The sequence below is a fragment of the Cyprinus carpio genome, chromosome B6 (genome assembly GCF_018340385.1).
Source record: "Cyprinus carpio isolate SPL01 chromosome B6, ASM1834038v1, whole genome shotgun sequence".
In the NCBI taxonomy this organism is placed as follows: Eukaryota; Metazoa; Chordata; class Actinopteri; order Cypriniformes; family Cyprinidae; genus Cyprinus; species Cyprinus carpio.
The window spans coordinates 18,035,401-18,058,324 of record NC_056602.1 but is presented as its reverse complement, the minus strand read 5'-3'; the positions used below and the strand labels follow the sequence as shown (position 1 = coordinate 18,058,324).

At 36.4% G+C, this 22,924-nt stretch overlaps 1 protein-coding gene across 1 annotated transcript in view; it reads left to right on the top strand.

Annotated features, from left to right (window-relative positions):
- Positions 1 to 21,469, top strand: part of LOC109105650 (zinc finger CCCH domain-containing protein 3-like) — a 70,031-nt gene extending 48,562 nt beyond the window's left edge. The window contains exons 5-12 of the mRNA XM_042726008.1: positions 5,588 to 5,733; positions 7,075 to 7,147; positions 7,254 to 7,412; positions 7,503 to 7,572; positions 11,447 to 11,578; positions 17,634 to 17,797; positions 17,985 to 18,154; positions 20,927 to 21,469. Coding sequence (XP_042581942.1) covers positions 5,588 to 5,733; positions 7,075 to 7,147; positions 7,254 to 7,412; positions 7,503 to 7,572; positions 11,447 to 11,578; positions 17,634 to 17,797; positions 17,985 to 18,154; positions 20,927 to 20,997 — 985 coding nt within the window. The 3' untranslated portion in view covers positions 20,998 to 21,469. The remainder of the gene's footprint in view (positions 1 to 5,587; positions 5,734 to 7,074; positions 7,148 to 7,253; positions 7,413 to 7,502; positions 7,573 to 11,446; positions 11,579 to 17,633; positions 17,798 to 17,984; positions 18,155 to 20,926) is intronic.
- Positions 21,470 to 22,924: the final 1,455 nt, after the last annotated feature.

Genomic DNA, 22,924 nt, shown 5'->3' with positions numbered 1-22,924 from the left:
TGCACACACACACCGTGAACACACACCCGGAGCAGTGGGCAGCCATTTTTGCTGCGGCACCCGGGGAGCAGTTGGGGTTTGGTGCCTTGCTCAAGGGCACCTCAGTCGTGGTGTTGAAGGTGGAGTGATGGGTGTACATTCACTCACACCACCTACAATTCCTGCCGGCCCGAGACTCGAACTCACAACCCTTGGATTGCAAGTCCAAATCTCTAACCGTTAGGCCACGAAGTCTTGAAGTGTATATGTTTGTATTGGCACAATGTATGTAAATGTTTATAAGACAGTTAATATAAGAGAACGATAATATTTGTGATATCAAAGCAAATCTATGTAGTTGTAGAAAGTTTATGTATAACATGACACAAACCTCAAGAACGATGATATCTTTTAACATTATAAAACAACAAATAACTAACAATAATGACTTAACAACACTGCAAATTTAAACAAAAATCAACAAACAGTGATACAGTAACCATATTATTTATTCATGCTGCAGTGCATGCTGAGAACTCACAAACCCTTAACATTTCAGCAATATTATTCACTTTAAAATTCTTTGCTCAGACAACTGTGTTTGACTAGTTGGGACAACATTTTGGTGAATTCTTTTGGTCTAAGTTGGTCTTTTTATTTAGGTTTTCTTTTCTTTCTTTCCCAAATAAAAAACTAAAAAAAAAAAATATGTAGGGTTTTTTTTTCCATCTTTTTATATAGTGCACTTGTCCTCAAAGTTTCATCCGAATGATTTCAGTAAAAAACTTCTCTGCTCTCATATCCCTCAGCAGACCCTCAGGAAGAGCACAAAGACCTTTTTATATCATAGCCTCAGGGTCAGAGCCCCCAAATGCTAAATCACATCCTACTCTAACAGTGCAATTACAACCCATCGTGTGTCCCATAAAAATAATTCCCCACTGCCATTCAAGTGATACATGGGACGACGTGATATGTCCCTCCAGACCCCATGTATTAGCACTGCCGGTTCCCTCTGCCTCTGATATCAGATCAGCTCTTACGCCTTCCAGTCTGAGTTACTGCAGTAACTGGAAACACAGACATAACTGATACCAGAACAGCAACTAAAAGTATGTATATCGTGGCGACCTGTGATTTAAAGAGTGCCGGTTGGCTGAAGATAAGGTATCGGCGTTTAAGGGTCAAGGACGACTGGCTGGGAGCTCTAAGGATTATGGAGCTCTCCTCTTTGCTTCCTGTCTTACTTTTATTTCCATCTTTTCCAGAGTTAAAACGAGAGACCCAAGAGGTCGCAAGGCATCTTGTGTTTACAGCTATCCTCTCGCTTCTTCTTAGACAAAACCCAGTGGAGGAACATTTGCATGCTATTACATGTACTCTGCTTCCAAGTTTAGGCTTCATATATTTTATCCATTTGTCACATGGCCTCAGTATGACTGGGGTTAACTGCCTCACATGTTCCATGTCCATGTCATGGCTACATTAGGCTCCATTATGGCTCTTGGGTGCCCTGCCTTAGCTACAGTGAGGGCAGCAACTGTTCTCCCATTACACCTCATTATGGCTCCCATGGCTGCCGTCACTGAGCCATTGAGGACCTGTGTGGGTTATGATGTATGTGCGACATATGCTCTTACAGCTAAAAGGATGTAGATGCACTACAGGTTGTTTGCCACTTTGGTCTTCTCTGTGAAGTTGTTATAGTCACAATAAAACTGAAGAATCTATAGATATTTTCTTTCATTTTGTGATATATATACGAATGAAATGGATTATTAGTTTATCCAAAAAATTTAAATTCTGTTATCAAATATGATAAACGGAAGATTAGCTGTGTTATAGGGGTGTTAGAAAATATTGATACACATGAGTATCGCAATATTTTGTATGGCGATACTGTATCGATTCTCAAAAACGGAATATCGATATTTTTTTAAATAATGAAAATTAAAAATTAAAAAATTAAATTCATACAAGATTCATGGCAGTTGTTTCATTTTGAGTTTGTATCCCACCGCTAGATAGCAGTCTTCATCTCTGAACTTAAACAGTGACAGCAAATACGAGCATTCTATCTGCTATCGCAACCCCTGTATCGTGATACGTATTGTATCACCAGATTCTTGCAGATACACAGCCCTACTGTATTACTGTACAAAGTTTTGGCGGAATGGGTTAAATGACAGAAATATACAGGATTCTTTAAACAATTCTTCATCTGTGTTTCAAAGATGAATGAAAGTCTTATGGGTTTTAGAGAAACACAAGGGTGAATAATTGATGACAGAATTTTTATATATGGGTGAATTATCCCTTTAAATTATGAAACTTTGGCTTTTCGTCTCACTACATTGAATGATACATCAGTTACACTTTATTTTAAGGTCTAGTTCTTACTATTAACTGCAACTTTTCCATCAATACGTCAAATCATGTGGCTTGTTGAGAAGAGGTTTGCTATTTTTATTCTAATTTCTAAACTATCAGACTTATTTCCTGATGGACAGTAAAACAGGCAAACATACCATAGGTTTACATACATTTAAGGCGGTTCCTAAGCCAAACAGAAGTGGAGGTAGTGGTTGTAACTAGATTTAAAAGAATAATTTTTTTGTTCATTGATTGATTGATTGATTGATTGATTGATTGAAATTTTTGATTGAGTAATTTATCTAAAAAATCCCATTAGCAGTATAATGAGGTTATTTTTGTTTTATTTCTGTTTTAAGGTACTATTTCATGGCAGTTCATGGGGCCTTTTGGTTATCAGTGTGTGTTTGTATAGAAGCCAGTGATACTTTCTGTGTGTGTAGGAGTGCTCAGGCTCAATGTTGATGCTGTGCTGTATGTGTGGGCTGGGGTTGGACATATTGGCCGAGGCAATAGATTGTGTAGTTGAAGCTCTTGTATTGGGTGTAGATTGATGTTGGAGGTGATTTGCTGTTGGGCTCTTGAAACGTTTTGTACTAAAGTTCATGTCTCCTAATACAGAGCAGCTACTCTTACACTCTCAAACACTCCTTCACACACAACATCCTCCACAATCAGTCTTAAATATATACTTTGAAAGGTGGGATATACTGTATGGCATTGGATCTATAATACTGAGTATGACAATAAGCATGTAGCATTGATGGAATTCTTGTTGTGTGTAGCACTGCAGTGAATGTGTCTCATTGAATTTTTATTGTGTAAGAAAACACACTTTCAGTTATTTTTAGAAGCAACATTTATAGGGTTTTAAGTATTTAAATGTATTTCTGTCCATTTTGCACATACAGTTCCTAATAAATGAGAATGTGATAGATGTGTCGTTGTGTGTGTGCTTAAGAGGGAGAGGAAGCATCAAAGAGTATGTTTGGGGGGCAGTCTCTCTGCTCTGGCCTCATGCCCTGGCAATTATCTCAATGATTTCCTCCTCTTTTCAATTCTCTCCATTTCCACACGGCCGTCCCCTCCATTAAAGGAGCAATTTACCAGAGTGCTGTGACACAGGAGCCAGGAGAAAGAGAGGGAGATAGAGAGAGCGTGAGAGTGTGGGTATGTTTGGGAAGGTGAGGATGAGATTGGAAAGGGGTGTTGAAGAAGGGACAGTAAGAGGAAAAAAAAGAATAGCTGCCTTGCTGCCCTTATTCAGAAATGTGATGGAACATGATGTGCACCAAACAGATTTAAACAAAGTTTCTTAAAGAAGGCAGATCTTAAGAAGTGCCATTTTTCTTGATGTTTTGGAATCAAATTAATCTTAAGAAGTGCCATTTTTCTTGATGTTTTGGAATCAAATTAATCTGAAAAGTTATAGTTATTTTATACACTACCTTTAAGAAATTAAGCGACAGTAGAGAAATTTTATATTTTGTATTTTTGTGCTCTATATATATATATCTATATATATATATATATATATATATATATATATATATATATATATATATATATATATATATATATATATATATATATATATATATATATATATATATACGTATATATATATATATATACGTATATATATATATATATATATATATATATATATATATATTATGTTATGTTAAGGATTCATGGGGGTATCTTGGTTTCCACAAACATATAAAGCAGCACAAGTGTTTTCGACATTGATAATAATAAGAAATGTTTCTTGAGTATTAAATCAGCAAGCATATTTGAATCATGTATGAAGAATCATGTGACTAACTGAAGGCTGAAGTAAATGGCTGTTGAAAATTCAGCTTTACTAGTACAGGAATAAATTACTGTTACTGGTAACATATTATATTTAAACAGAGTACAGATATTTAAAATTGTAATAACATTTCACAATAAACTTTTAAACTGTAGTGTATGTAATAAGTGTACCAGGGAATATATCTATCTGTCTATGTGTGTGTATATATATATATATATATATATATGCATGCATGCTCTGGTGCTCTGGTATAGATTGCTTCGTTCAGGATTTTTGGAGCCGATCACTGATCACAGGAAGCACTATCTGCAGATACGATCACAGATACTGGATCTTTTTGAAGCCGCCTTTTTATCATGTTGAATTATGATGCTGCAATCGGGATTATTACAGACATTTATTCTGGGCCTGAATTTCATTTTTTATTGAAATGTTTTAATTAGGTGACTCTTTTGGGGGGATTTTTTAATTTGAGGGGTGGAGGTCTCACAGAAAGTTTTCAAATAACTTTATTTAATAAAGAAACATGAATTGTACCTCACCTTCAGCATTAGAATTATTTTACCCACACCAGACAGAGATTTTACCTACGTGGGACAGAGAGACCACCGATCAAACTTTCCAAAGTGATTATCGGCTGATACTGATTGGTAGCTGATGAGTCGGACCACCCCTATATATATATATTTATTTAATCAGTGTTATTTTAATGTTTCCTTTTTTTGACCTAAAACATGACATGGATGTTGATGTGTCTGCATTCAAGCATTTCAGTGGGCTTAAATAGATGATCATTTTCAGCAGATTTAGTTCACAAACAACTGACAGTTTTGACCTAAATATGGTTTTCAGTTACAATAATTAATCCTAAAATTCGACATTAGTAACTTACTTTTAGCAGCATCAGTCGCGCGCGCACAAGATCTCCCGGTTTTTTGTGAATTCAGTTCTCTGGAGACTCGCACTAGATGGTTCATTTGAATTAGTGAGTTGTCGTCTCGAGAACAGCTGAAATCGGATCATTATAATTCATGAATGAATCGTTTGGTGCGATTTGCGATCCGATTTAAAAGGTTCTTTGAAAAGACTCAGTTCGTTCTTGAATCAGACACTGCGTGTCAGAGCATGTGATATATTATAAGGAGTAACGATATGTTTTATGAAATGAAGTTAAGTAAAAAGTATGATCTTATGCTTTGGAATGTGGTGAAGTAAAAGTAAAAGTTACTCAAAATAAAACTACTGGAGTAAAGTACAGATACTTGAAAAATGTACTTAAGTAAAGCTACTCCGTTACTGACCACCACTGATATATAGTAAACAAAACAAGAGTTGATTGATTAACATTTATATTATAATTGGGGTTTAAATGTTACTATAATTTGTTTTTGTCTCTTTGCCATTTTTTTCATTCAGAATCCTCCTGCAGAATCGACTAAGAACAACTTCAGAAAGGCACTGGAAGGGGCGAAGCATGAGATGGATAGGCGGAGCACTATACAGAGTCTCAGCCAATAAGCTCTCTCGCACTCAAACCACCTGCACACCTAACAGTAGACCAGGTAACCATTTTGCAGAGATAATTGCCTGACCAGTTTGCAAATATTCTGAACACTAAAATTAAATTTGAAATGTGTGTTGCCCACTTTTATGTTTACATGAATATGGCGGTGTTTGGATTTAGTAGGTTTTCAAGGGTCAGTATATATCGGTTGTCTAGAAGTACACAGTCCAGATTATCAACCCATCCAGCGAGAAAGAGAAAGGGGGCTACAGGTCGCCTTCTGAAATAATAAAGCTGTCATCTGTCACTGGCTACAGGTTGAGTGAGAGAGACAAAGAGAACGAGAGACATGGTGAATGGCCTAGATTAAACCCTAAAGCCCTAGTCAGAAGTGGAATTAAAGATCAGCTCTTGCTCTGTGATGGGAGTTCCACACAAACACACATTTCATCTATTTATGATCTCCCCAACAAGCTGGAGTCTCACCACACACAAGTCTGGTACAGTTAATATACACAGACTCAATCTCTCATTCACTTTTTCACATAGACTTCACAATTGAATCCCACATAACCAGCAAGCCGTTTCTCACATGCACTCGGATCCTAAATTCCTCGCACTTTGGCCTCATTGCTCCATCACTCAGTGCTACATAGAGTACAGTGTTTATATCTAATCTCTCTCTCAGATTGCCATTTGGCTGTAGTTGATGGACCCTGACATATAAATAAACAGCATGGTATCTTGTCTTAGTGTACTTGCTGGCCTCCATCACTACCAATGAATGTGATGATCTTTAATTACATGCTATTAGTCTGGCTTGTTATAAATAAATGTGCTTGTGCACAAGCTTGGATGAGACAGGAGGAACAAACAAGCACTGGCCTACAGCTCACTTTAAGATATAATATCTACATTATATTCACAAAGAAATAATACATTGCTTTATATTTGCTAAAGCTGATTTTGGTTAAGCTGAGGTTTTTAAAGGAATAGTTCATCCAACAATGATAATTAGGTCATTGTTTCTTCACCTTCAGTTCAATCCAAACCAAACACAAAACCAAAAAATATTTATTTTTTTTTCCAATAAAAAAACTAAAGAATTTAGTGGAATGTTCTACTGCTCTTTTCATTCAAATACTGAAAGCATTAAGTGACCAGTGATTATAAAGTACCAAAAATGCCATAAAAGCACTATAAAAGTAATACAAAACCATCATGAAAAAAATCCATCAGACTTGGAAAAATATACGTTTTGTGTGGCAAACATGGAAATTTATGTTTTTATTCACTATAAACCTCCTTTTGTGTTTCAATGGAAGAAAGTCATGCACGTTCATAAAATGGTGTGTAATCCATGATATTCTATAATTTTCTTTTTCTTTCCATACTACAGGAGAATGGTACAACCCATATGTTTCCTCGACTGGTAATCAGGGAAGAACATCAGCCACACGTTACGTAGCCAGGTTAGTATTGTAATAGATGGTTAATTTCACAGCATACCATTACATAACATATGACCATTAATTTGTTTACTGGTTTTGTGATTTCTTTTTTTCCTATACATATTAGTCGTGCTGTGCAGAAGAGTTTAGCTATAATTCGACAGGCCAAACAGAAGAAACAGAAGGCCAAACAGTACTGTATGTACTATAACCGATTTGGCAAGTGCAACCATGGTGACGCTTGCCCCTACATCCATGACCCTGACAAAGTGGCCGTCTGCACCAGGTACTGAGTGTCTGTGCACACTCTTAGATTATACAAAACATCTAACACTTTGTAAGACGGCTTCAAATTAAAATCTTGTTTGGTTGACAGGTTTCTCCGAGGCACGTGTAAACAGACAGATGGGACTTGTCCTTTCTCGCATAAAGTAGCCAAAGAGAAGGTAGGTTTTAGGGGACCTTTTAAGGGTTCTTTCTTCAAAAGCATAAAATGATTTGATTTAAGTATTCTAATAAACTGTTTGTGTTCAAAAACTGGACAGCATAAGGGACACTGCAAAAAAGTATTAGAGTCAGACATTTAGGGCATGTTTAGAAAATCAACACAAAATGCTTGTTCAAAGTTTTGATTGAATTTTGTTTTTTATAAGGTTTTCTCTGAATTTAAGCATAGTTGCACCAAATTCTTCTATCAGAGGGCAGATCATAAACTAAGTGAACCAATTTCGGTCATAACTCAAACATAAAATGTGCAGCTACTGTATTTTATCTTTGTTGGACAGTATTGACAGTTGGATTTATGCATAAAGCCATAAGAATCTTAGCATAAGTCATGCCTGGCCGTTTGTGGTAGTATCAGGTTACTGTCAGGTCTTGCTGGCCTGTGGGGTGATAATTAAAGATACTATGTCAGGTTCTTAGCTTCCTCTCTCAGGTTGTGATGGTGTGTTACAGTCTCAATATCTGTGAGGCAATCCCACTAGATTCCAGAGTTACATACTTCGAGGTCTTTGCCTAGGCATTGCCGTCATGGAGACAGGTGGAGATGGGATCAGTATTGACGCATATGACCCATCATGTAGTCTAGATTCTCCTGCCTGAAGTGAACATTACGATCTCATTACTTACCTTTCCCTCTCAGACAGACACACACATATGTGTACGGTCATATTTTTCATGGTCACGATTCTTTGGTCTCAAAGTCTGCCTCCTCACCTTGTTAACCTGTTTAGTTTTCGATACCTTTATAGAAATATTTGCAGAACTGTTGTCAGATGTTTTTGGTTGCAAAATGCATTGTAGATCTGCAGTGGAATATGCAACCAAAAGTGTCTGACAATAGCAGGATTGCTGAGATAAAGTGAGTAATATCAATATGGCAGCCAACATGAAGGTAGACCCCTTTGTAGACACATTATGCATCAAATACTCAGAAATCTTTCCATCATTTTAAATATTTGTCATAATCAGTATTTGTTTATTTCAGTAGAATATGACTTTTAATAACATGGTCCACTAAATTTACAAAGCTTTCTTTAGGGTTCCCATGATCATGGAAAACATGGAATTGTCATTGTTTTTCAGGGCTGAAAACGTCATGGAAAAGAATAAAAATTTTAAAATAAATAGACAATTAAGTATCTATAATTAATATGCCATTCCTTTTAAATCATGTATTAGCTAGATTTTGCTCGTGTAGCTCTTATGTAAAGTTAAGCTTGCTTGCAAGTCAAAGTGATGTGGTTTATGGGTACATGATTCTTTTGAGTCAGCTGTTTTCAGTGAACTGGTCAAACTGATCACAAAGTATTCTAAATGATTCAGTGGCAGATCAAGACTAGCAGATCCAGTATCCATTGCAATTGACTGGAAATGTCCTGGAAGAGTAATGAATTATCTATTGGACCGTAAAAGTGAGAATCTGGTTTTGTTTTGTTCTAAACTTTGTAAGCAAAATTGAAATAATGAACTGGCATTACATCATTTCAAACAAAACCAGACTAAACCTTTCTTGCCACCTTGGCATAGTGAACTTTCCTGAAACATAACTTTCATCACCTTCACTCTACTATTGCTCTGGGGCTCTGCCTTCTTTGACATAGAAACATTTTCTGGTTCATTTCAAGTAAATACATGAACACACTGGAGAGCTGCTATATAGTAGAAATTGAAGTTGTAATTCTATTTGAAAATGACACTGTATCTGTTGTTTGTGTTGAAAACAGGTTTCCTACACAGTTTGGAAAAGTATGGAAAAATATGTAATTTGATTTAAGTAATTAGTAATAGAAAAATATTTGCATCTCCAGACCATTTCCATTTTGCCAGTTTAAGTTTTTATTTATTTTATTATATATATATATATATATATAAGTTTTTATTTATTTTATTATATATATATATATATATATATATATATATATATATATATATACACGCAATAGAAAATTAAGAATTTAATGAAAAATAATTTATCATACATGAAGTGTTTTCATAGCAGCTGTTTAGTGATTCTTTAGTGATTGTCAAGCACAACTGAATGTTTTTTGAAATAAATATACTGTTATGTAAGATGAAGGTTATAAGTATTTTGGGTTTATTCTTGGTGTATTTTTTGATTAGGTATTACATAACCTCAAGGACTTTTGAAAACTTAGCATATAGGACAATGCACACTGAGCCACCTTTTGTGCCATCAGACCATTTTGCTGTGCGGTTTCTTGGCATGCAAAAAAATAAATAAAAATACCCATGTACATGTGAATAAAAATTCTTGTGTGCATGCAAAAGTCCTGTTTATTATTATCATTATTCATATTTTCTTAGTTTATGGGCTCTGTATGTTGTCACTTTGAGAAAATCAATGAAAAAAACCCTGAGAAAATATTTACAGATGACTGTACTATATACCAAATATAAAGCTGAAAAAAATGAAATTTGAGTCTAGAAAAGTATAGAATTTTGAAATGGAAAATATGTAGTAACACTGTTAATACGGTAAAGCTGCTTGCTATAAAGCAATCTATTGTATGAAGTGCTGTATATGTATATATCCCATCCACATTGCTATGATCAGATGCTTTCCTAACTTTTATTTTGTGTGTATATTGAGGCCTTAAAGCCCTTCTAGTATAATATGAAAGTAACAGAAATAATGCATTATTTAAAATGACAGCAGGAGTGGCAAATGAAGAGGTGTAGTCTGACAGGAACAGAAGTGTCATTCTAGGTTCAGTAAGACATCGTCTGAAACTTTCCCCACACTTCCCTCTCACAGTGAGACACCTGTTTCCATTGTTTTATTTGACACAGAAAAATGCCCCTCCGAGAGTGTTCACTTTCTGTAAAACCCACACACACACACACACACACATACAAACACACCGAATCACTGCACCTGTGACAGTCGTCACCCTCTACCCTTCCAGTCCACCAAGAGACCAGCTGTCCGAGCCACCTCATCGCAGCGCAGGCCCACCTGCTAGTCCCAACCTTATAAGCCCCCCTCCTCCTGTTCCTCCACAGCCTTGGGGCTCAATTTAACCCCCCACCCTGTGTCATCCGTGTATATGCCATGAAGCATGGCTTGAGTTCACGCCTGCAATTGAAAACGATCCAGTTCCCCCTCCAAATAACTGAGAAACAAGACCCCCAACCCAACCCCCAAACCCCTTCAACCCAGTCGTGGCTAGCGTCCATTCCCCTCCCCTGCACATAAACACATCATGCAGGTGGTACGACGCCCCACTTGGGTCAATATTTCTGTTGCAGTTAATTAAGCAGAAATGATATGACCCCCATGGAAATGAGATTCCACTTAAGAGGTCAGCGGCCCCCTTCTCGCTCATCGTGTGTGCGATCCTCACATTCTATTTTAAGCCCAGAGAGCTCTCCGTCACGTTCAGATTATTCATACATGCATATTATATTCACGAGGAGTCAGTGCAAATCTGTGCCATTGACACATGCACATAATTACTGATTAGACAGTGTGTGATAAATGTGTGTTTTGACAGGGACTTCAATAGATACGTGATACAGTACCGGTGCCATATGTGTGTAACTCACTTACGTTTTCCATCACTTACTTTATATTGACACACATCTGTTAGAAATGGATTTTACAAGCTAAGATGTGTTGTAACTGCTCTTATCATTTCAGAAGTTCTTTGGTTTCTCAAACTAACCATATTCATTCACAGCTACTCTGTTATTTAGTGCTGGAGATTGGTTTAATGTCTGCGGTTTTCTGAGGTTTTAAATGGTTTGCATAGATCAATTTTCAAGCTCTTAATCACTGTTTGTTTTTCTGTATAGATGCCTGTGTGCTCGTACTTTCTGAAGGGGATCTGTAATAACAGTAGCTGTCCCTACAGCCATGTTTATGTGTCTCGCAAAGCTGATGTGTGCAAAGACTTTGTCCGAGGCTACTGCCCTCAGGGAGATAAGGTAAGACAGTTTGATGGTTTCTATGCAAAAACATGTTGATTAAACATAAAATCTTGAACATGAACTTTTCTAACTGCTTCTTCATGTTAAAACATTTATCACGTAATGGAATGGCCTTGTTCATCCTTTTTGGTATATAACTTCCTTGTTATATTTATTTATTTATTTATTTATTTATTTATTTATTTATTTATTTATTTATTTATTTATTATTGTATTCATGATTTATGTTTTATTTATTTCTCTTGAATACTCTAAAATACTTGGGGAGATGTTATGACATTTATATGGGGCATTTGCTATTCTTTGCTAAATGATTTGAAAGAAATGTATAAAGCATTTATTTTCCTTATAGTTTAGTAAAGTAGTATTATATACATTTATTAACTAAAAATAAAAATAGGCAAATTTAGCTCTTTGACCCTGGAAAAAGCATCCCACCTGTATTGTGATAAAAGTTGTTTATATGGAGAGAGATCTAGCATTTGGCACCTAACACATGTGGTTCAACTTTCAGGTCAGCAATGTCATCAAAATTCTTTTCACTTTTACTTGCATCCTCATAGAAGCTGTAAGGTCCTATTTATTTAAGTGTGCATGTAGTTTGACATTCATAACATTTGTTGGATTAAAGTGCTTTGCAGTTGATGACAGTTTTATAGGTCTTAATGAATGAATGCCGTTTATTGATGATGATTTTTTCCAAGAGATTTAAATAGAGCTCTTAAAAGTTGACTGTGTCCCTAATGTTAATCTGAACTTCATCAGGGTGCTTATGACATATGCAGTTTGTTTCCTCCATGTTTGTGAGTGAGTGACATATTGAGGGCAGTAACAAGAGAGGACAACATGACCCATATTTACCAAGCGTCCTCATATGTCCTTAATCTAGCAGGTTCTAACCCATCCGTGACCTCTATCCTCACCCCAGCTCTCCCACACACACACACACACACACACACACACACACGCACACACGCGCGCTTCTCTTGTCCCCCATCACACCTGTCCCTCAGTCTCATTAAGCTGTACAGGAGAGTACAAACCTTCACTTGCATGAAACCGGTGTAGCCACCATCATGTTTTAGTACCTATTAAATTCATGTTTTCATCCAATTTAAATACACAACATTGTATGACTTGTGCTAGTCACGTTCTTTGTTATATTTTAGAAGTGTTAGCCTAAAGGAATACTTCACCCAAAAATGAAAATTTACTCACCGTCAGACCATCCAATATGTAGATGAGTTTGTTTCTTCTCCAGAACAGATTTGGAGAAATTCAGCATCACTTGCTGAACAAAGGATCCTCTCCAGTGAATGGGTGCCATCAGAATGAGAGTCCAAACAACTGAAAAAATAATCTGCAAGTAATTGACAACTCCAGTTCATCAACTGGTTTCTTGTGAAGAAAAACAAAATTTAAAATTTTAACAAAATAATTCATCATTGAGGCTTCTTTAATTTCAAACCTTTCCTTCCAGATAAAATACACATTCTCTATCCATATTTTAATGTGAGAGGACAACGGGATGGGCTTTTTCTACTGAAAGAAGCGTTATAATGGACCGTTATTTTTGTCAGAAGTGACGATATGCAGTTAAAATGTCTAAATGATGGATTTTTTTTTTTTTTTTTTTTTTTTTTTTTTTTTTGTAACAACAAACAACTTTTAACTTCACAAGATGTTAATTGATGGATTGGAGTCATGTGGATTACTTGTGTTAGCTGTTTGGACTCTCACTCTGACGGCATCCATTCACTGCAAAGTATCAATTTGTGAGCAAGTGATGTAATGCAAAATTTCTCAAAATCTGTTCCAATGAAGGCTCTAGGGTGAGTGCAAAATTTTATTTTTGGGTGAACTATTCTATTAACAGTGCGTTCAGTAATGTTTCTTTATGTAACACTTTACAGTAAGGTTCAGTTCATTAACATTACTTAATAAGGCATCATGAACTAAAAATTAACAATTCTTATACAACATTAAACAGTAACTTTTTACATATATTTTTTAAATTTTAAATTGCATAAATTAACAATTATTGTTATTTAACATTAATTTGCAATGAACATGAATTAAGTAAAACTGTACATTTATATATGAACATTTCTGAGAATTGTTTTTTTTTTAAGTGACTAAATGCATTAAGAAATTGTAGAAAAAAAAATAACATTGTAAAGTAATACCAAAAAAGTGACACCAAAAAGTTGTTAAATAAACACAAATAAATAAATAAATGTAAATAATAATAATAATAATAATAATTATTATCTCTGTAAGCCCTCTGTTATCAAACAATTTTAAGACAAGTCCAAGACTTTAAAAATTATTGAGTGCCTCTTTTTTAACTGTAGTGCCATTCTGCGCTAGGTTTTAAAGCAGGAAGCTTTTGAGATGATAACATAATTCATATATGCCAGAACAAAAGTGATTTATTATTTTAAACTGTCAGTATGCCTCCCTTCATTGTTTTTCCGCAGAAACTTTCATCGCCACCCCTATCAGTTTCCTCCTCTTTGGATTTGTCTCATTCTAATGAATTGTTTCTCCGCAGTGTTTTCTGCTTCTCCCGTCTTCTCTCTTTGTCTCTGTCTGTCTCTTGCTGTTTTTTTCCCTCCATTTGTTCTTCTTTGCTTTCCCTTCATCGTAACAAATGCATTCTCTCGCTGTCAGGGCTCATTTAAATATTTGGGGTGAGAATGAGAATATATAAGAAGAGAGATATTAATATTTATTCTATTAGCTGAAGTGCTTAGGTCTGTAATTTTGCGCCATCCCAAAAGCACTGTCTTAGATATGATGGATAGCACACCATAATTATGGACGTGAAAAAGTGCTGATGACAGCAGTACAGGCGAGAGGCCAGCAATGGATACGCCAGCGGAGCAAGGGTTAAAGCACACTCTCATCCTCTTCATTTCTCCCTTCTTCATTTTTCTTTTACCCCTTCTCTGGCTCTCTCTTTCTGTCTGCTATTTCACACAGTTTTCTGTCCTGTTCCTTCTTTTGTTTGCTGGTCACATCAATTCACACCTCATCCTGATCACTCTCCTTTTGATTCTCCTTCTCTTTCTCTCATCCCTCTATCACTCTGTCACTATTCTCATTTCCTAGCTCTTTATCATAGCTCACACCACCATACATTCTTTCTGTCTCTCTCTCTTTCTTGCTCTGTCTCAGTAATGTAAAATGTGCTGACTCTTTCTGCTTTGTGGCCAGTAGAAAGCTCTTCTAATAGGCCCCAGAGACTTCCCAGCCTTTCTTAAATCAAGTGGAAAATTGTTAACTTGCACTGATATAAAGATGTTCCATCCACTTCTCTTTTTTTCTCTCACACACTTCTCTTTTCCCTCTATTTTGCTGCTTTTATGTAAATTAAAATGTATGAGAGAGCGTGGTTGGGGAGGACTCGGGCTTTGGTGTTTTCTTTGCCCAGATCACAGCCGTGAACATCAAAGTTAATGAGCCTTCTCAGTACTGCGTCCACCTCCCATCAGTGGGATTTTCTTCTAATTAGATATGATTTCAAATAGCCAATCAACTTATAAGTTAGGTAAGATTTATATCACCCATACTTTTCATACTGGAGCTTCCACTAATTTGTAGAAATTTAATGTTGGTAGGAATGAGAGGAACGGGATTAGGACTATTAAAAAATTGTTTATTTACTTATTTTGTTTAATTATTTAAGGAATAGCTTCCCCAAAAATGAAATTGCTGTCATCATCTTATGAAGTGTTTTTGTCCATAAAATGAAAGTCAGTGGGGTCCAAAACAACATTTTTAAAATATCTTCTTTTGTGTTCTGCTGAAGAAAGGAAGGTTTGGCATAACATGAGGTTGAGTAAATGACAGTATGAATTTTTGGCTGAACTAACCATACTGGTCTGATTTAAGTTGATCTAATAAACCAAACTTTGGATTTTACTGGCCAAGAATTGTCCCACTTGGAAAGGGGATGAAAGAGGCAGGTGATCCTGTCAGTACTTCCACAATAATATACTGCTCTGCAACAAAATATCAACTCTTTCTAATAATAGAGCAGCAGACTCAAAAGAGTCAACAGACAGCAACATGGAAATCCAAATTTTATTTACATTAGACAAAGCTCTTGAAAAATACCTGAAAAGATGTCATGAACCTTGCAAATTTAGGAAAACAGTCATTGTAAGAGGCCACTTTAGCAGCTTGACAATAAATAGACAAAACCTTTTTCTCCTGAAAGACTGATTAAATTTTTTGCCCCCTGAATTCAGGATGTAACATAGCAGCCAACCAACAAGTCTGAAATTGGAGGATTCAACCAGCTCTGGCCATCTTAGTGGTCAATATGCATCAAATGGTCTGTTGGCGGCTGAGAGTAGACTCAGTGGATGCAGTCAATGTTGTTAAATTATAAATGCCCCGGAGATGCCAGTGTGATAGTAGGTAAATTTCACTGCAAAACATGTCGTGTGATCAGAGTATCCCACTTCACATCGCTTGTAATTTCTCACAATTTACACATTGGTTCTATCTGCCTCCACCGGACCTTTGAATGATTAAAGCTCGACATGGATGTTATCAGTCAAACAAGAAACAAATGGGTGTTTAAAAAAAGAAAGGTCCCAAATGCTCTTCTGAAATGGGGTGGAATTGGAATCGACTGAATTCAAGTGGCAAGGGATTTAGCAAATTGGGCCAATTAGCCATGAGTGTGGTGAGTGATGATGTTGTCTATAGGATGATTTAGGGGGCATTAGAGACCCAGATTCATTGGGTACGATAATCCAGTTACACTAGACTGTGTGTGATTTGATAAAATACATACTTTTAGTGGGTAACAGTAAATAAAGCAAAAGCTGTCATCTTGGATTTAAAAACTCCATAGCCACACTATACGGTACGTCTTTTTGCAGTTAGTGATAGAGTCTGTGACATTCACTTAAATAATTGTGTATTTATTTATGTATGTATTTTTTGTATTTTGGTTTTGCTTTTTGTTTTGTTTGGTGATTTGTCATGTCTGTTTTGTTTATTTTTATTTTGTTTTATTTCGCTATTTTGATTTTTGTTGTTTTGTTTTGGTTTGGTTTGGTTTGGTTTGGTTTGGTTTGGTTTGGTTTGGTTGGTTTTGGTTTGGTTTGGTTTGGTTTGTTCTTGTCTTGTTTGCATCATATCTGGCTTGTACTTTTGACCTCCTTAAGGCTTTAGTAGGGGGTCTTGATAAGCATTTTGGTTAACTAAAAATGTGGTGTCTCTGGGGCTAGACAATGAAAAAGAAGCAATCGGATACATATGTGTGACAATTAAAAAAAGTAGCACAGCTGGATTAAAATGTTTCCTGTGTGAATGGTCACTGCGGGTTTAATTTAACAAAATCTGTCTGGTTTCTGTATCTCATTTCTAAGCACCACAAGATAATACCTAATAACTGTAAATTTGGTAATTTTAGGCTGCTTGTGGCTCTGACCTGATCCCTGTTGGGTAAAGTGTCTCTGGGCGGTCTGCCCCAAAGGGTGACAGGGAGTCCAACGTGTTCCCGGACACACAATCCTTCAGCCATCCTTCCCTCCCACACAGACATACAGTCCCCCCTCCTCTCTCTCTCTCTCTCTCTCTCTCTCTGTTTATTTCTGGAGCAACATGCCCCACACTCACCCAGTCTCTCTCTCTCTCACTTACACACGCGTCTCGCGCTCCTCACCCCATAGTGGGGTATAATTAGCTTCTCTGACAGGTGGGAGGGATCGGGTCTCTCGAAGAATGAAGCTACCAATTTACGCCCAAATTACACAGGCACACAGACACTCTCACCTACTCTCACTTACACACACAAACACATGCTCACCTTCTCTCACATATCAGATACATGCACCTACTGATGTGTGATCACACGCAAACACTTACTTTTGATAACTTCAGTGCACTCCTACAGAGAGTGGCACACCTGAGATCTCTACTTCCTTTTAACCTGGCAGTGTCCCACATGTTCATAACCAACCATAAAACATCCATTGTCAATCTGGATATGAAGAAATAAAGAATTAAGAATGTTCTGCTCTCTTCACAGTGTAAGAAGAAACACACACTGGTGTGTCCAGACTTCTCCAGTACCGGCGTGTGTCCACGTGGATCCAAATGCAAGCTGCACCACAGACAGAGCTTGAAGCGCTCCGGCTCTAACGCAAGCTTTGGACCGACCAAGAAAGCCCGTACTAGAGACATTTTAAAAAGGTCAGGATCAGGACCAAATCTAACATTAGCTTTTATGATTCTCAATTGTCAAAAAAAAAATATGATCATAATTTGAATAATTACAGGGAAGTGACATGAATAACCATGTAAATCCCTTATAAGCATGAAGATTATTTAGAAAATAAAAAAATTAATCTTGTATTATTTGGTGTTTTGACCTTTTTAGTTCAGAGGAAGTTCAGACACAATCTACAGAGTCCATACAGGCAGATGAGGGCTCGTCCTGCTCGGGTCCTGAGAAGCTGCCTTCCTTCATCTCCTTGTCTAGCTCTCCTGACGTGTCAGAGAACCCTGATACCCCAAAGGTGCCTCCTGCAGCTGGCCCACAGGCCAAAGGTGTGTATTTATATGTCTACGGGACTTCAGATTTAACAGGTTCAGTATAAAATAATAATTATAACATACAGTAGATAAGTTGGCTAAAGTATCTGAACACTAAAGCTTCACTTAATAAATAAATGTTATTGCACTAGTTAAATATAAAACCAGGTGGTACTTTAAAGAAAGCTAACAAAACATTTCACAAAAAGACATTTATTAACATAAATTATAATTATGTTATTAAAATGAAATGTCTATAGTTAATCTGATGACAACTACACATGTTGTTACTCTGCTGGTACACCTGTGTAAAAATTAAGGAAATTACTTAATATGCACACCAAAATTTGGAGTAATTAGAAAAATATGCCTCAGAAAAATAAACTTAGTTCTAAGAAAATGTCTTGTGAAATGTGTTTGCAGATGCCACATTGCATTGCAGTACTATATTCATGTAAATTTAAAAAATAGGCTTGTAAAGTGTGGCTTAAGAGTCCAAATATTTTTAGGGTCACTGTATATATAAAGAGTAAGGAGGTTATAAATATTTAGGGAGTACAAAGTTGGGCTACTTAATACGCAGTGATGGGGTTAATAATATCGAGGGGGTTGATATTATTTAAGAGATGGGGCTACATGAGGTATATAATACTTACTGAGGGGTTACTAATATTTAGGTTTGTTGTAAAGGACAGGCACAGCTGAAGCTGGCATGTCTGTCCCACTGATAGAGGATTAGTGGAGAGGGGCCCCTATAACCTCACACACACACACACACGCCAGCCACACCCTATGGAACAGTGTCTTTCTCTCTCCACACTCAGTAAGACAAACCTGATATACTTCCCTCACACAAACTCACACACGACATTATTTCGGCAAGAAATGATCAACTTCTCTTAAAGGTTCTGAGAAAGTGGTTCTAACTTTTTAGTATTCATCTGAATGCTTTTCAACTCTTCAGGCTTCTCCTTTCTCATGCTTTCATACTTCCTTTCTTAAATTAGTTACTGCAGAACAGAAACTGCTGTCATTAACCTCTGACTTTACACCCTAACAGTGGCTTTTCACAGTCATCTGGTCATACTGAAGCGTGGCATACTCCTTCTCTTCTCTATACGCAAATATTTAAAAATGTATACCTCTGTGTTTCTGATTCATTTTAGCTCATGTTCATGCATGTAGGGTTTCCTTCTATTTCCAAAGCTTTCTTGAGTGATGGCAAGTATCATGTCTGCATATTTATACAAATTTATGCTTGTTATACATACACACACATACCTCTGCCAACTTCCTATTTCTCTCATGCCAAGTTCCAGCTCAGTTCCCCTTTGGGATCATTCATGGCAGCCCTGTGTCTCAGAATAGCACAAGTGCCCACCAGACCACCATGGCTTTTCACGTGTCACTTTCTCATCCTGTTGCCTGAAATCATCTACTGCATAAAGATTGAATAAGTGCTGCTCTCAAATTCACCTTATTATAGCATGAAGTTTAGAGAATTTGGCAATTCTGATTCAATTTGGATTACTTAACGGTTCTATTAATTATAATTTTAGCTATTTTGAGGAAGAAACAAAGGATAATGTTTGGAAAACAAATTTTACTGCATTTATTATCCTCAGAAATATGTTGTCATATTATGAGATCATTTGAGATTTCAACAAAACAGTAATAAACAAACAAAAAATGTTTTGATTGATTTATTGAATATACATTTTTGGTTCGTTTATGGTAATAAAATGACAAGAATTTAACAAGAAGTTAAACTGTGTCAGAACAAATTCATCTTGACAATGTTGGATAACTTTGATAGAAAGGTATTTAATTAATTAGGTTGAATAGCTCTCAGTTGTTAAATTTAAGTACACAATTAGATAATACCATTTTAGGTCAACCTGTTACCAAGCAATGCTTAATTTTGTTCAGTCTGTGGTGTAAAAAGCTCACATTAGTAATTAAAGAAAAACACGGTCAGGTCAAAGTGTCAGAATAATTTTTGGTCCCAAATTTTTATCAGTTTTACTGGTAATCCACTGTATGAAGAATTTTTGGGTATAATATGTCACAGTTTACTTTATTTTGCTATCCTGACTTACATAAATTAACTATAGTGTCCTGCACCCACTAGTAAAAAGATATCAAAAATGATATCTGGTGTCTAAATCATTTTTGTTTTGGGCGTGTGTGTGTATATATATGTGTGTGTGTGTGTGTGTGTGTGTGTGTGTGTGTGTGTGTGTGTGTGTGTGTGTGTGTGTGTGTGTGTGTGTGTGTGTGTGTGTGTGTGTGTATATTATGTTGTTTTTTTTGTGTGTGTGTGTGTGTGTGTGTTTGTGTTTGTGTGTGTGACCACATTCACACCAAGAGCAGTTAATTGTTACGAATGACAGTTTAACTCTCACTGTAAAGATTGTGGCCATCAAGACAAACTTCTCTCTGCTTTGCATAAATTAGCCCAGACTCTATGCATCACTGCCTGCATCTTCTCTTTCTCCCTCCATCTCTGTGCTATCACTCACCCTGAGACAATCACACACTCCTGTGTCACTCCTCTATCCGTAAAAACAGAGTGATAGCTACTCCTGTCATTATATAGCAGGTGCTATTTATTTCTTGTCTGTCTGTCTTGTTTTTACAAATCAAAGTTTCCTCTACTTTCACTTTTGGCTTCAAACACTGCTGTGTAACCAAATCATAATTCGCTTTCTCAAAAACATGAAAAAAACTATTGTTTGCACTGTTTCCTTGTGGAATTTTTCCTCTCCTTTCTTCTCTCTATTACAGGAAAGCCACTTCATATCAAGCCACGATTCTTATATACAACACAGACAGAAAGCTTGGCAAAGGATGGCTGATGGTGGGTGTTTTAATTGGTAATAAACTTTGAAACATTTTTAACTTGATTTTTACTTTAATAATATACAGTATGAATTCTCCTAAACTGTTACAAAATGGTTTACAAAGACGTCTTTACTTGAGACATTCACAGCTACTATTTGGTGTGAAGTCACATGTTTAGTTTCAGGAATTTCAAAATGCAATTCTAAGAATTGATTAAACATTTCTGGGAATATGTTCATAAACTATCACTACAGAACTGAATATATGCATTATAATCAAATACTATTCTGAAAAAAATGCAGATGTTCACAGTGAGTTCTTAGAGTTAGTTTCAGAATGTATATGTAATTCTCAGGGATTTTTAAAATGGCATTTCTGTAATGGTTTGTTATGCAAAGAAATCATATTATTTCAAATGCAAGCTTGTTAAAATGTATTTTAAAAAAGTGGAAATAACTCAATAAAATTGCTTTGTGATTTGCACAACTTTGTCTTTGTTTCTGAGCATGTTTGCATATATGGAAGATGAATGTTTTCAGTTCTTTAACCATATTTAACCAATTTTTCAGTTATTAAACCATATAACATCACAAACCCCCTCACTCCCAAGTTGTTTTCCGAATAGCATAGTTTAACGTGAAAAGTATCGGCATTTCTCTACACGTGTTGTGAGGCAGGTGGATGTGAAGAACATCGCTCATGGCTGCATGTCTGTCACTGTAATTGAGTCTTAAGGAATCTATAGGAAACGGGGAAAAAATGTTACGTCTCCCTCACACTCCTCAAAACTCATTTTTCTTCTCCTCTCACTTTTTCCTCTCTAACTGCTGTCTGACCAAATCCATCACAACTAATTTCTGACAATGTCATTTTCCTTTTCTTCTCCCTGTCTTTTCCTAAAATGCGCATTTGATTGAGGATCCGTTGGTTCCTCCTCCTCCTCCTCTTCCTCGTCTCCCTCGGGTAATGTAATTAGTATGTTGAGTGTTAAACAGTGGTACAGAGAGGATGATGGGAGTTGTAATCCCTTGAACGCCCCTCACTGTGCGGAGACTGCTGATATTCAGACTATTAATGCTCCGCTGAACCAAGGCCTCGTGCTCTGTGCTCTGTGACAAACGACTGCCGGTCGCGACGGGAAACCTGGTTAACCGTCGCCGGCAGCAACGACAGGGGGCATTAATACACCGTGGCGAGGGTCTCGCTGCGTAACACCACATACTCGCTGGCTCTGACAAGCCTGCCGCCGTGTTAACGAGATAAAGGCCGTGCCCATGATGCGAGCCACGTTTACAATGACATAGAGGGATGGAGGGAAGGAAAACACTCCCTCATCTGACTTCTCCGTCTATCTTTCTCTTCTGTTTAATCGTTCATGCAGGAAGGAATACTTCACAAGAATGCATGTTGATATGAGTGTTGTAAAATCAACTAAAGTTGTCATACATCACCTAAGCCCTCTTAGCTTTTGTCTTTTTTTGCATTGCGGCTCTTGCTTATAGATTTTAATTTTATTTTAAAGGAATGCCGGAGTTCATAGTTAAGCTCAACTGACTTGTGACATGATGCTGATTATCAAAATAAATCATTTTGATTTGTCCCTCCTTTTATTGAACAAAATGAAGGCGCTTGTATTGGAAGTAGGGTCAATCCTTAAACATTAAAATGGATTCAATTATATAGCCATAAAATAACCATTTAATAACCATTTAAATACCATTTTTACAACTTTAAAGGTGAAATAATGCACACGTTTTAACACGAGTTAACTGAAAAATATTCTGCATAATTTTGCTCACCATACAATTTATTTTGTCTCGTCAGGTATGAGTCTATGAATGAAACATACAGTAAAATGATTTTGGCAACTTTAATGTTAAAATACAGTTTCAAATATATAGCCACAAAACATAATATGTTTAATAATATTAACATGATTTC